The 13,772-nt window shown below is 51.4% G+C and overlaps 1 protein-coding gene across 1 annotated transcript in view; it reads right to left on the bottom strand.

Annotated features, from left to right (window-relative positions):
* Positions 1-13,772, bottom strand: part of PTPN6 (protein tyrosine phosphatase, non-receptor type 6) — a 44,837-nt gene that overhangs the window by 29,328 nt on the left and 1,737 nt on the right. Inside the window, exon 3 of the mRNA XM_015418795.1 lies at positions 8,553-8,747. Within this exon, the coding sequence (XP_015274281.1) occupies positions 8,553-8,747 (195 nt within the window). The remainder of the gene's footprint in view (positions 1-8,552; positions 8,748-13,772) is intronic.

Genomic DNA, 13,772 nt, shown 5'->3' with positions numbered 1-13,772 from the left:
ATTCCTGCCCAAAAATAGCCCTCGTGGCAGATCTTTAGTACGCACGGGATACCGGACTCCCTAGTGACGGACACCGGCATGGCCTTCATCTCATCTTCATGCACTATTACGGGATCCGACACATCCGCTTGGCTCCTTTTCGCCCTGCCACCAACAGCCAAGCCGAGCACATGGTCCGGACTACGAAAGACTCCCTGCGTTGCATGGACCAGGGGGACTGGGACTACAAGCTGGCAGCCTTCCTATTTAGCCAGCAAATGACACCCTACTCCACAACGGGCTGCAGCCCAGCGGAACTACTTATGGGACGGCGCCCTACCTCCCGGCTAGACTGCCTCCATCCTGATAATTTGTGAGCTGTAGGCTAAAAAACTGTGAGCTAGCTCACACTGACTCAGCTTAGAGGGAACACTGCCGGTGTGTGCCCGTAATTATGCCCGAGGCCCCGCCTGGGTTCCAGCCAAGGTAGTCTGGGTGACGGGGCCACGTTCGTATGAGGTGTCCAGCAATGACGGCCAGCTGCTGCGACGACATATAGACCAGCTGTGCCGCCGCATCCACCCAGCTGCTCCGAAGGTACCCGAAGAGAGCGAGGACGACTATCAGAACCCGGAGGAGCCGAATGTATCCGCTCCACCTCAGCTACAGCCAAGCGCTTTGATGGAGAGAGGCGTCGGTGGCAACATGGAGCCGGCCTACGGCCCGGACCCCTGCAGCACACCGGCCCCAGCAGCACCTCCGGCGCCCTCCCCAGAAAACACAGGAGCAGCACCGGACAGCACGGCCCTGGGCCCCGTAGTACGCCACTCAATGCGAGAACGACGGAGACCCACATACCTCGAGGACTATGTTTGCTAGGGGAGATCCGAGCCGTGGGGGGAGAGGTGTTGTGTTCTAATGGCGACCGCACACGCGGCCGCCTTTACACGTGGCCATGCGAACTAGCCTAGCTTCGCATCCTGAGACAATAGAACGAGAGGATCCTAGAACCAGCCTATCGGCTCGTCCAGATCCTCAAGGGAACCTATGGTTGCAGTAACACTGTAAATGTCCTATCACGGGTGTGGGTGTGTGTTGGGGGTGTGGTTTGTACTTGTATTTAAGCAGGCCTCTGGCCGGCTACTGTATCTCTAGTTTTCTAAGTAATGTATGAGCTGAAATCACTATGCTCTGCCTCGGTCTCAGTACTTTATACCCTCCCTGGCAGTCTTGAAGCAGTGTCTGGACAAACACTTGCCGGGGGTGCTCTAGGCTGGTCCTGCATGGAGCAGGGGGGTTGGGCTGGATGGCCCCTGCAGGGCCCCTGACCACTCTGTGATTCTATGATTCTAGTCTGAAATATGGAGGAGAACACAGAGGCCGCCCTCCCCAACTGACGGGCTCTGTAGAGATTTCCCCCGGGGCCGGCCGTACACCAAGGCTTCTGGTCATGTGACCTGATCTCTAGTGGGAGGTAAAGTGCTTTTCACTTTCAAGAGCACAAAAAAAAACCCCACCCTCTGAAGTTTCGTGGACTTCCCCACCCACGCTTTTTATAAAAAGTGCATTCAGCTGCCAGACTGATTTCTCCCTATAACTCTCTCTCTCTCTCTCTCTCTCTCAATTATATATATAAATTACACCTACTTCTGAGCGCTATGACTGTTCTGTAGTTTTCAGCCTGTACCTTTGGCATTAACACGGGACTGAAGAAAGGCGCGTGGGCCTTGCCTGTCAGAGAAATGTACAGCTGAGCCATTGATTGCAAGACAAATTTTGCTCATCTATATGAACGTACGTCAAAGGCACAACATACTCCAACTGGCATCAGCTCTTCAGGGTAGCAGTTTAGATGTCTGTGGAGATATTTTCAACAGGGGATGCCAGAGATTGGACTGGGGTGGGGGTATCTTCTGCACGTAAAACCCAGAGGTCATTTCGGGGGGGATCGCGGGGGATCGCAGTTCCCCCGGGTGTGGCCGGGGGGGGCACATGACGAAGCCCCGCCCCCTGCTTCCGGCCGCCCCGCTTCCGGTCCTCATTCAGCCAGGAGGAGGCAGGAGAAGAGGGAGGGTAAGTTGCTTCCTCCCTGCCTCTCCCCACCCCTGCCTGCCTGGGGCCAGGGAGGGCCTTCGCGGGGCTTCCTTGCACTCCCGCCGGCCTTGCAGGTCCACCGCCGGGCCCCTCATGGGGCTCGGCAGTGGAGCTGCAAGGCCGCCAGCGGCGGCCGGGACCGTTGGGGGCGGGGTGTGTGGCCTTATGACACACTTCCGGTGATGTCAGGGGGTGTGGCCTTATGACACGCTTCCGGTGATGTCAGGGAGATGTGGCATATGCTAAAGAGTTGTGCTAATGAGTTCCCCTAGCTCTTTTTCTACGAAACGACCCCTGGTAAAACCTATGCCCTCTGGTGGTGGAAAGTGCTGACAAGTCACAGGCACAGACAGGAGCAGAGGTGGTTTGCCATTGCCTGCCTCTGCATAGCAGCCCTATATATCTATTTATTTATTCTTTAGATTTGTATCCCGCCCTCCCCGAAGGCTTTCTCCGAGGGCCAAATAGTGTTGCCAGGTCTTATAGGGCTCCCGGGTCCGAGTCTGGATCTTCTGGCGTGTGCTCCATGTGCTGACATCACCCGGAAGTGACATCATCACGCTGGGCACGTCGCACAATGATACTCTAGCATTTCGACAGAACCCTATGGTTGCCGTAGAGTGTCGGTCAAAATGCTAGAGTGTCGCCATGTGATATGCCCAGTGTGATGACGTCACTTCCGGGTGACGTTACCGCACCGACACAGCGGGGGTGGGGCTTCCCCCGCCGGCCAGCTGGCTAGTGGTGGATTGGAGCCCTCAAAATCAGGGAACCCCCCACCCCGACTGGGGGTCTGGCAGCCCTAGGGTCAATCCTGCTTAGCTTCCCAAATCTGATGAGATCGGCCTAGCCTGGGCCATACAAGTCAGGGCCTATCCTGTCTACCACGGAATTATATGACCTAGGAATCTTTAAGGTAGAATGCCACGTTTTGGTTTTGGTTGCAATGGTTAGTGTTGCCAGCTCCAGGTTGGAGCCTGAGGAGGGCGGGGTTTGGGGAAGGGAGGGGAGGGAGTTCAATGGGTCTAACGCCATAGAGTCCACTTTCCAAAGCGGCCATTTCCCCCAGGTGAACTGATCTCTGTTGTCTGGAGATCACTTGTAATCCCAGGAGATCTCCAGCCTCTGTCTGGAGGTTTGGTTTCTGGTTTCAGTTGGCATCTCTAACAATGGGTAGGGTGACTTCATATTATGATGTCTGACTACGGAAATGGGTGGGGGGGCGGGACTGGAAGGAAGCTGGATGTCCGTATGTCATCTTTTTCTCAGGCCTGCCCTCCACAGTGTTTGACTTCTGCTGCTGTCCAGTAAAATCGCAGTTGGATAAAGGGGAGCCCAAGCTGACCGTACTTGTCTGAGTCAGCTCCAGGGCTATTTTTGGGCAGGAACGCACAGGAACGGAGTTCCGGCTGGCTCCCAGGTTGGCCACGCCCAGCAAGAACTCATTAGCATAATAGGCCACACCCAATAGCAGAAACGTATTAGGATTGGCTACATTAGGGGTGTGTGGCCTAACATGCAAAGGAGTTCCTGCTACAAAAAAAGACCCTGGTTTTTGACAACAAACAAGGTAAACAGAATAAGAAGGGAAAGGTGGGTGTGGCTGGATGACCACACTTCTGGTAACATGGGTGTGTGTCCTAATGTGCTAATGAGTGCTGCTGTCAGGGTGTGGCCTAATATGCTAATGATCATAAGAACATAAGAGATGCCAATGTTGGATCAGGCCAAAGGCCCATCCAGTCCAACACTCTGTATCACACAGTGGCCAGAAATACCAGTGCCATCAGGAGGTCCACCAGTGGGGCCAGGACATTAGAAGCCATCCCACTGTTGACCCCCACAAGCACCAAGATGACAGAGCATCACTTGCCCCAGAGTCCCTATCTATACCTTGTGGCTAATAGCCACTGATGGACCTCTGCTCCATATGCTTATCTAATTCCCTTTTGAAGCCGAAAAAAATGAGTTTTGCTGTTGGGTGTGGCCTATTATGCTAATGAGTTCCTGCTGGGCTTTTTCTACAAAAAGAGCCCTGGTCAGCTCCATCGAGATGAAGAAGCCTATGAAAGTTTCCCATTCACAGTTAGCACCTGGTTACAGCAAAAGAGAGCTGGCACATGGCATTTCTATTTAAAGTACGGTAATGCTGCGTAAATTTGTCTCTGTGACGAATATAAATTAGCACATGCAAATATTGTTCTCCTCACTCCCCCTCTTTTATCCTCTTTGTTTTCTTTTGGGTCATCCATACATGGCCAATCCAGCTGGAAGGCAGCGTATGCAGCAGGAAGCCTGGGCTAGATGTCGTCTTTCTAAGTAAGACTCATTCCGCAAGGGACACAGATGCCACCGAGCGCACACTCAACCTGGAAGTGTAGCCAGATGTAGTTCAACTAGCACACGTGCCTGCAGGAAATACATCTGCAATTGTACCTTTGTCAGATTTGCACATTTATATATGTTAGGCATACACTTAAAACTGTATCTAAAATGTGTCTCAACTGTGTACTTTCACAATTGGTGGGGGGAAACAGGCTGTTATCGGTACACACAGGTAACGCTCATGCCTAACTTGTATGCGATGGTATCGCTTTAAATCTGCTCTGGTTAGACCTCGCCTAGAATTTTGTGTTCAGTTTTGGGCACCACAATTTAAGAAAGATATAGACAAGTTGGAATGTGTCCAGAGGAGGGCAAGGAAGACGGTGAGGGGTCTGGAGACCAAGTCCTATGAGGAAAGGCTGAAGGAGCTGGGTATGTTTAGCCTGGAGAGGAGATGACTGAGAGGTGACATGGTAACCATCTTCAAGTACTTGAAGGGCTGTCGTACAGAGGATGGTGCAGAGTTGTTTTCTGTTCCCCCAGAACCAATGGGTTGAAATTAATTCAGAAGAGTCTTCGGCTAAACATTAGGAAGAACCTCCTGACCATTAGATCGGTTCCTCAGTGGAACAGGCTTCCTTGAGAGGTAGTGGGCAATGCTTCCTCTAAGCTGTGGAGTCTTGTGAGCAAAAATTCTACTTTGTGAGCTACTGGCATTAAAGTTGTGAGTGAGCGATTTGGCTGCTGCATACATTAGTTTTCTCTGGAGCCATCCCTTCCTGAGCCAAGACAAAAATGTGTGAGCTGGAGGCTAAAAAACTGTGAGCTAGCTCACACTTACTCAGCTTAGAGAGACCACTGGTGGTGGGCTCTCCTTCTTCGGAGGTTTACAAACAGAGGCTAGATGGCCATCTGACAGCAATGCTGATTCTGTGAACTTAGGCAGATCACGAGAGGGAGGCTGCAGGAAGGGTTGCATCAGTGCTTAGTTCTTTTGGCCCTTTCTTACACGCCCGGGGAAATGCCGATTGCCACTTTGGGGTCAGGAAGCAATTTTCTCCAGGCCAGTTTGGCCGGGGACCCTGGAGGGCTTTTTGCCACCTTCTGGGCATGGAGCAGGGGCCACTGGGTGTGTGTGGGGAGGAGGTATTTGTGAATTTCCTGCATTGTGCAGGGGGTTGAACTAGATGACTCTGGAAGTCCCTTCCAGCTCTATGATTCTATGATGCTCTTTGAGGATTCAAAGCATTAAGCTTTCTTATCTGAATAATCTCTACCAACAGTCCAGTATATTCGGTCGAAATGATTATTCCTGTCTCACAGAGCCGGGGGGAGGGGCTTCGTGGTTGTAGTCTGCCAAAAGACGCCCAGAGAATTCATAGCTTTGAACCGGGAACCTCCCAGCTCAGAATTCACAATTACTATGCTATCCCTGCTCTAGACAGGTGGCTTTGGATATATCTACACCAGTTCTTGCTATGTCCCTAAATATAGGCGCGTTAAGCAGACTCACCTCCCGGACTGCTCGGGGGTGAAGCTGCGCTCTGGCCGGGGGAGGGGGCGCGCAGGCTCGCGAACCCCCCCAGGGACCCGGTGAAGGGGCCCTGGCCAAGGAACTTTTTAAGAGGCGGCCTCTTTGAGGGCGGAATGCCCGAGAATTGAGGCGCCTCTTAGTTCCAGTGGTTTCCCGTGCCATGAAACCCAGATGAGACTAGTGGCGCTAACTGGAGCAAGCGTGGGAGATCCGGCGTTTGAAATGAAATTTGGAGCAGGGTCAAAAGACCAACAATGAACGTGAGTCAATGCTAAGGCGATTTAAAAAGAAAATAGTCAGCGTAGCTTAGATTCTCAAGCCCTGCACACCTCCAACGTCCTTCCCTAGGATGCTGCTAGCACTTTATAACATCCTCTCCCACCAACATCCCACAATTGGGAAGGGGCCGTGGCTCAGTGGGTAGAGCAGGAACTCCTTTGCATGTTAGGCCACACACCCCTAATGTAGCCAATCCTAATGAGTTTCTGCTGTTAGGTGTGGCCTGTTATGCTAATGAGTTCCTGCTGGGCGTGGTCAACTTGGGAGCCAGCCGGAACTCCATTCCTGTGCGTTCCTGCCCAAAAATAGCCCTGGTTCTACGGTTTGGACCAATAAAATGCTAGTGAGCTGAACAGCTGTTTGTTTCTGCAACAGTGAGAATGTAATTCAGGCTCAGGGTAGGTTCCAAACAAGACAAGTCGATCTGCACACAGTACAGATTTACAATTAAAATTTAAAAACACATAAAACAGTTAAAATTAAAACCTAAAACAATCTAGTACTAGATGTACAATATGCCTTGACAGATGATGTTGGTACCAGCAATGTAGACTCTGTGGCCCATATATATATACACATACATACACATACATACACACACACATTGCGAAACCAATGCAAATCAAATTTTGTGGAGTCTAATGAGGCACTTGTTTTTATTGGATCCTTCCAGCAAAGGAAGCAAAATAGCACACATCAAAGACGATCCCAAGTGAAAGTGCCTCTTGAAGCGAGTTTGCCCGCCCTGTCTCTCGGTCTGCAAATGGCTTGACTAACTCCTCTGTGCTCTGCAGTGCAGGTGTGTCGGGTGGCAGTTCTGCTACTCTGCTACTCTGAACTACACCAAGTGGATAAGCGTGCCAACCTCCAGATGGAGCCTGGAGTTCTCCGGGAATTACAGCTGACCTCCAGACTACATAGTTCAGTTCCCCTGGAGAAAACGGCAGATCCCAAGGGCCAACTCTACAGTGTACCATAGAATCTAGGCGAAATCCCTCTCCAAATTCTCCCCACCACGGGCACTGCCCCCATATCTCCAGGAATCTCCCAGGCCAGAGTTGGCCACCCTACATGACATGGACCAGGATCAAAAATAAAACAGGGCAGAGATGGGGCAGGAGTGAGTGACAAAACAGAGCCTCTCGTTCTTTCCTGCAGAGGAGAATATCCGTTATTATATCTCATTATATCTCAAAATTATATCTCAAAACTGTTTAAGAAGTCACAAGATTAGAATCAGGCCTGTGTGAATGCAGAGGACAAGCCATGTAGGGCAAACTTGTTCTCTGCTGAGAAAATATGTGAGGGGCAGGGGGAACACGACCAGAGTCAACAATGGTTCCCATCCCTTTTCATATTAGTGGCAGATATCGACTATAAGACAGTCGAACTTCAATTCTGGTGCCTTCAGACCTCTTTCCAAGAGATCAGGTCAAGTTGACAGTTGCTGAGTGGGCCTTCCTCCCCTTCAGGGGAAGAAACAGTTAAGCCCAGTGGCCCAGCTGTGAGGAAGCCACGTGATGGGTTGCTGAGTGGGCCTTCCTCCCCTGCAGGGGAAGAAACAGTTAAGCCCAGCGGCCCAGCTGTGAGGAAGCCACGTGATGGAAAATCTGAAGGGGAGGGCAGAGAACAGAGCCAAAGAGCTTTCGTAAGTGCCTAGAGGGCAGAAGTTTCCAACCGCAAGGGAGGAAGCAGCAGGTTCCCTGACCAACTGCTGCATGTTGGATGCAAAGAGAAGAAAAGAAGAAACGAAGGAGATCACAGTGATCCTATGCCAGGCGATCCCCTGGGAGGTGGGACCCTCCCAAGTGAACTCTCCAGCCTTTTGGTGCCACCCGGCACACCTGCACTGCAGAGCACAGAAGAGTCAGTCCAAGCCATTTGCAGACCGAGAGACAGGGCGGGCAAACTCGCTTCAAGAGGCAGAAAGGAAACTGTGGAAGGACACCGCTGGCGATGCAGGCAGAGCGAAGCCTGCCCCTGTGCCGATAAGGGTGTCCACTATCGGGCGCCTGACACTCTATCGCTGCGCTTTATCGAAGCCGCAGTGTTCAGTGAGCCAAAAATAGCAAAATCAGTGAGACAGAGGAAACCCAGTTTCTAAATATGACTCAAACTGATAATGAGATGTCATGTACCAATAGACGGAAGGGCGGATCACCTGCTTTGGGAACTCATCGTTCCCTATAAGAAAAGGGTACAGGAGTTCTTAAAAAATGGGAAATGAAGAGGAGAGATAGATAGCCATGGGGGACCAGCCAGCCTGAATGGGAAAGACGGGGCGAGGGAGGAAGTGAGGTGGAGTGGTCAGGATAGGTGAGTTGCCCGCCTTCCACCGTACCTTTCCGTCGTGGGATCCGAGCAGTTCAGTGGATACTTCAAGTCGATGATGGTCCCGTCTTTGTCCTGGAGGGATCCCTGCTGCTGGGTGTAATACTCCACCAGTTCGGACAGTGTGGCAAACTTCTCCCCTCCATAGAGGTCGTAGAAATCCCCGGTATTCTGGATACGGATGTGTGTCACCTGATCACCAACCCTGCAGAGAGAGGCAAAGGGTCAAGAAAGGCTGATGGAATAAGAGGACATGGGATGGGGGGGGAGTGTGGTGGGTGAAGCGGTCTCCGGTGGCCACACACACCCCAGCCCCACCCTGGGAGTTCAAGTGACAGGAGCCAAAGGGGCAGGGAAAGGAGAAGCAGGACTTAGCAGTAGCTGTTTTCAAGGTCGGGACTTAGCTCTGGAATATACAGTAGGGCAGAAGTCCCCAACAACAGTGCCCATGGGTGCCACAGTGCCCCCTGGTATTTTTCCTGGCACCCACCAAGTGTTTTTAGAAAGGGGGCAGGGCAAGGTGGGCTCAGGTCTGGAGCTACTGCGGGGCCTCTCAGGGCCTGGCCCCCTAATATACTGCCAAGCAGGGGTCATTTCGTAGAAAAAGAGCTGCAGGAGCTCATTAGCATAACTCATTAGCATAACTTATTTGCATATGCCACACTCCCTGACATCACCGGAAGTGTGTCAGAAGGCAACACCCACCGCTCAGGCTCCACTGGACTGTTTTGGATTGCTAGCTATTGGGGGGGGGGACACACAGATCTGTCCTCGCAGAGGAGGGAGAGCTTGTACCTGAATAAAACTTGGTCTTAAAGGTGCCACTAGACTGTTTTGGACCGGGGCGGCGGCGGTGGGGCTCTGCAACTTACCTGGCTGCTTCTTGCTCTGACTGAGAGCTGCTGGGAGCAGGGGGCAGGGCTTGTTGCATGTGCCCGCCCCCTGGGCTCTTTACTGCCGGAGCTCCGCTCCTGCAGGAAATGACCCCTGCTGCCAAGCCCCCTGACTTCCCATACAGGCCAGGCCTCCTGACTGACAACATTTATTTTGCATTTCGTTCAGAGGTCTGTGGGCTGACAAACTGTTTGGGAATGGAGGATGCATTGTTTATTCTGGTTGAAGCGAGTGCGTGTGTGCCCCACAAGAAAATTTTTTGCCCCACAAATCAAAAAATCCTGGCTACGGCCTTGGGTGGGCTTTTGCCCAGTAAGGCTTCTGATTGGCTGTGCAGTTTTTTTTAAAATGTTGCTTCAGCAGCAGCTGCCACCACGGCACAAGGATCTTTACTGTGCAATGGAAGGTCTGGGGCAGGATCCGCCTCCTGCAGCGGCCATTTTGTGGCAGCCATTTTGTGGCTGTGCCCCACACCGTGTCAGAATTCCAGAATGCCCACATGCTCAGAAAGGCCGGGACCCCTGCAACAGGGTTTACCCCACCACACACACACACACACAACTCCCTCAAATCAAAAAATCCTGGCTACGGCCCTGGGTGGGCTTTTGCCCAGTAAGGCTTCTGATTGGCTGTGCAGTTTTTTTAAAAAATGTTGCTTCAGCAGCAGCTGCCACCACGGCACAAGGATCTTTACTGTGCAATGGAAGGTCTGGGGCAGGATCCGCCTCCTGCAGCGGCCATTTTGTGGCAGCCATTTTGTGGCTGTGCCCCACACCGTGTCAGAATTCCAGAATGCCCACATGCTCAGAAAGGCCGGGACCCCTGCAACAGGGTTTACCCCACCACACACACACACACACACATCCCTCATTCAAACCAGAGCACCAGAGAAAATGTTATAGTTCCAAATCTAAATGGATGGTGTTCCTAGAAAAGCGGAAGTCGGTTCTATTACCGATCCCGCTCAAACTTCTCTGGCTGCTGTTCATGCCGCCTCCTGAACATGAACAGTGGCAGCTTTTCTTACTTTGGAAACAAGCCCAAAATTTCAAAGATGGGCTGAGCCCTGTGAAATTAGAGCTGCTGCTGAAATTTTCAAATCCAACTTGCAGCCGGGGGGGGGGGCAGGTCTTCCTTGGGTGTGGGGTCCATAGAACTTTTGCAGGAGGAAAACCAAAGATTTCCTGCAACATTTCCTCCAAGAACATGTCTCAGGAGGGTTTGGTACAAAGCTAGGTTGTCACCAGATTTCACCTAAGGCATAACTAAAAGCAAACTGAAATATATCAACTGAGTTAGGCCACTGATCTGCCGTAGGGTTGCCAGATCCCCCTTGCGACCAGCAGAGAATGGTTGTTTTTTTTTGCCAGATCCAGGCTGGGAAACCTCTGGAGATGTGGGGATGGAGCCCGGGGAGGACAGGGACCTCAGTGAGGCAGATCACGAGAGGGAGGGCAGGGAGGGTTGCCTCAGGTTTTGTCCTCAAGGTAGGCAGAACTCGGAGTCAGTGTTCCCTCTAAGCTGAGTTAGTGTGAGCTGGCTCACAATTTTTTAGCCTCCAGCTCACAGATTTCTGTCTTAGCACGGGAAAGATAGCTCCAGAGCAAACTGATTTATAGATGTAGCCAAATTGCTCACTCATCACTTTAATGCCAGTAGTTCACAAAGTAGAATTTTTGCTCACAAGACTCCACAGCTTAGAGGGAACAAACATTGGTCAGCGTATCAGTTACTAGTGGGCGGGGAAGCCGAATCTGGAATAGGTGCACGTGCAGTTATCTTGTAACCAGGGCTCTTTTTGTAGAAAAAGCCCAGCGGGAACTCATTAGCCTAATAGGCCCCACCCAACAGCAGAAATTCATTAGCATATTAGGCCACACACCCCATGTTCGCAGAAGTGTGGTCATCCAGACACACCCACCTTTTGCTTCTTATTCTGTTTACCTTGTTTGTTGTCCAAACCCTGGGCTTTTTTGTAGCAGGAACTCCTTTGCATGTTAGGCCACACACCCCAAATGTAGCCAATCCTAATGAGTGTCTGCTGTTGGGTGTGGCCTATTATGCTAATGAGTCCCTGCTGGGCGTGGCCAACTCGGGAGCCAGCCGGAACTCCGTTCCTGTGCGCTCCTGCCCAAAAATAGCCCTGGGTGTAACCTTTTTTAGGCATAAATACCCGGCTTCGGCCAGGGGCTTCTCAGTCTCCTTTCTCTTGCTGAATCACTAATAAACTATGAGCTGATCACTTGAACGTGTCTGAACCCAGTATATTTCACTGGTAATAGCCCTCCAAGGTCTCAGGTGGAAGGTCTTTCACGTCACCTACGACTTGGCCCTTGGAACTGGAGGGGCTGGGGACTGAGCCCAAGACCGTCTGCGTGCAAGCCAGACACTGCCATTGAGTCTGGGCACCTCCTCCCTTGCCTCCTACTGAGACCCTTGCTGATGGTGGCTCTCCAGAGTCCCGAGGAGAAGTCTTTCACTTCACCTCCCACCTGATCCCTTTCACTGGAGGTGCTGAGGGATTCATAGCCCTTGGAGGGTCTTCAAGCATCAGAGGCACATGGAAGGAAGCCACGAGAATTTAAGGAAACATGTGAAACTGGACAGAAAGGGGGAAAGGATTCACACATCCCAAGCGGGCTGGGGAAAGCGACAGGAAGGAAAATTGCAGAAGGCCCTGGCCATCAGCCCAGGAGCAGCAAGGCTAAGAAGAAGAGATTGGATTTATACCCTGCCCTTCACTACTCAAAGGTGCCTCAGAGCGGCTTGCAAACTCCTTTCCCTTCCCCTCCCCACAACAGACACCCTGTGAGGTAGGTGGGGCTGAGAGAGCTCTGACAGAAACGGCTCTTTTTCAAGAATAGCTCTTATCAGAACTACGGCTTGCCCAAGGTCACACCAGCCTGGTGCAAGTGGAGGAGTGGGGAATCAAACCCGGTTCTCCCAGATTAGAGTCCGCACACTTAACCACGACACCAAACTGGCTAAGAGAAGCTGTTGAAGGAAGTCCCTGAGAGGAGGCTCGCTCTTCAAGCCCAGTGCCAGGAAAAGTTTTTGCATGCTCCTGACAACTTCCCAGAAGCAAGCACCCTTGAGGAAGTGTGTGGACACTGAGGGGGAGAAGTACAGTTGCCACAAAGTAGGCTTGTGTATAGTCATAGTTCCTACTACTCCTGTTAGGCCAGTGGGCGGAAGAGGAAGGAACAAGGCCATCTTTCAGAGCACCAGACAGATCACTTGGGTCTCGGCAAGCACAGCAAGTTCCATCCGCAGCTCTTCAGAACAAAGGAAAGGTGAGCCTCGGCCTCCGGTTCTGCTGCTGGACCTGCAAATGGGCCACGACTCATTGGCAGAGCATCTGCTTGGTGTGCAGAAGGTCCCAGGTTCAATCCCTGATAACCCCGGTTGTTGTTTTTTTTTTAAAAAAGGACCAGGCAGTAGGTGACGTGAAAGACCTCTGCCTGACAGCCATTGACACTCTGAGCAGACAGGGCTGACCTCAATGGACCGATGCTCTGGTTCAGCATATCTAATCTAATAGTCTAAACTAAATGTTGTATGATTTTTAAAAATAAATATTTAAATACCAAGTCTACGTGGTTTGTTTGTGTTTTTTTATATTATTAAACGCTCTTAGATGCTCTAATATCCAATTTTCTGTTATTTCATACATACACAACGAAATCAGCACCATGGTGTGTGATTTCCCAGTTTGGCAGGCTTAGAGAGACAGGAGCAAGGGTTTTTTTGTTGTTGTTCAGTCGCACAGTTGAGTCTGACTCTTCGCGACCCCATGGACCAGTTCACGCCAGGCCTTCCTGTCTTCCGCCGTCCTCTGAAGTTTGCTCAACTTCATGTTCGTTGCATCTATGACAGTGTCTAACCATCTCATCCTTTGCCGTCACCGTCTTCTTTGACCTTCAATCTTTCCCAGCATCAGGGTCTTCTCCAGTGAGTGCTCCCTTCTCATTTGGTGGCCAAAGTATTTGAGCTTCAGTTTCATTATCTGGCCTTCCAGGGAACAGTCAGGGTCGATTTCTTTTAGGATTGACTGATTTGATCTTCTTGCAGTCCAAAGGACTCTCAAGAGTCTTCTCCAGCACCATAGTTCAAAAGAATCTATTCTTCGGCGCTCGGCCTTCCTTATAGTCCAACTCTCGCAGCCATACATGACTACTGGGAATACCATTGCTTTGACCATGCAAGGTAGCCCATCCCAATCTCTACCCCTTCCTTCACCTCTGTCTACCCCGTTCCCCCTGTTTCTCCCCTCCCCTTCCAAATAGGCCCCTTTGAGTCCACATCCCAATTTGCCTCACAGTTCTCTGGGTATTTT

This window comes from Gekko japonicus, unplaced genomic scaffold, assembly GCF_001447785.1.
Source record: "Gekko japonicus isolate JY-2015 unplaced genomic scaffold, Gekko_japonicus_V1.1 scaffold1244, whole genome shotgun sequence".
In the NCBI taxonomy this organism is placed as follows: Eukaryota; Metazoa; Chordata; class Lepidosauria; order Squamata; family Gekkonidae; genus Gekko; species Gekko japonicus.
Note: the sequence above shows the minus strand (reverse complement) of the source record. Positions and strands in the feature narration are given on the sequence as shown.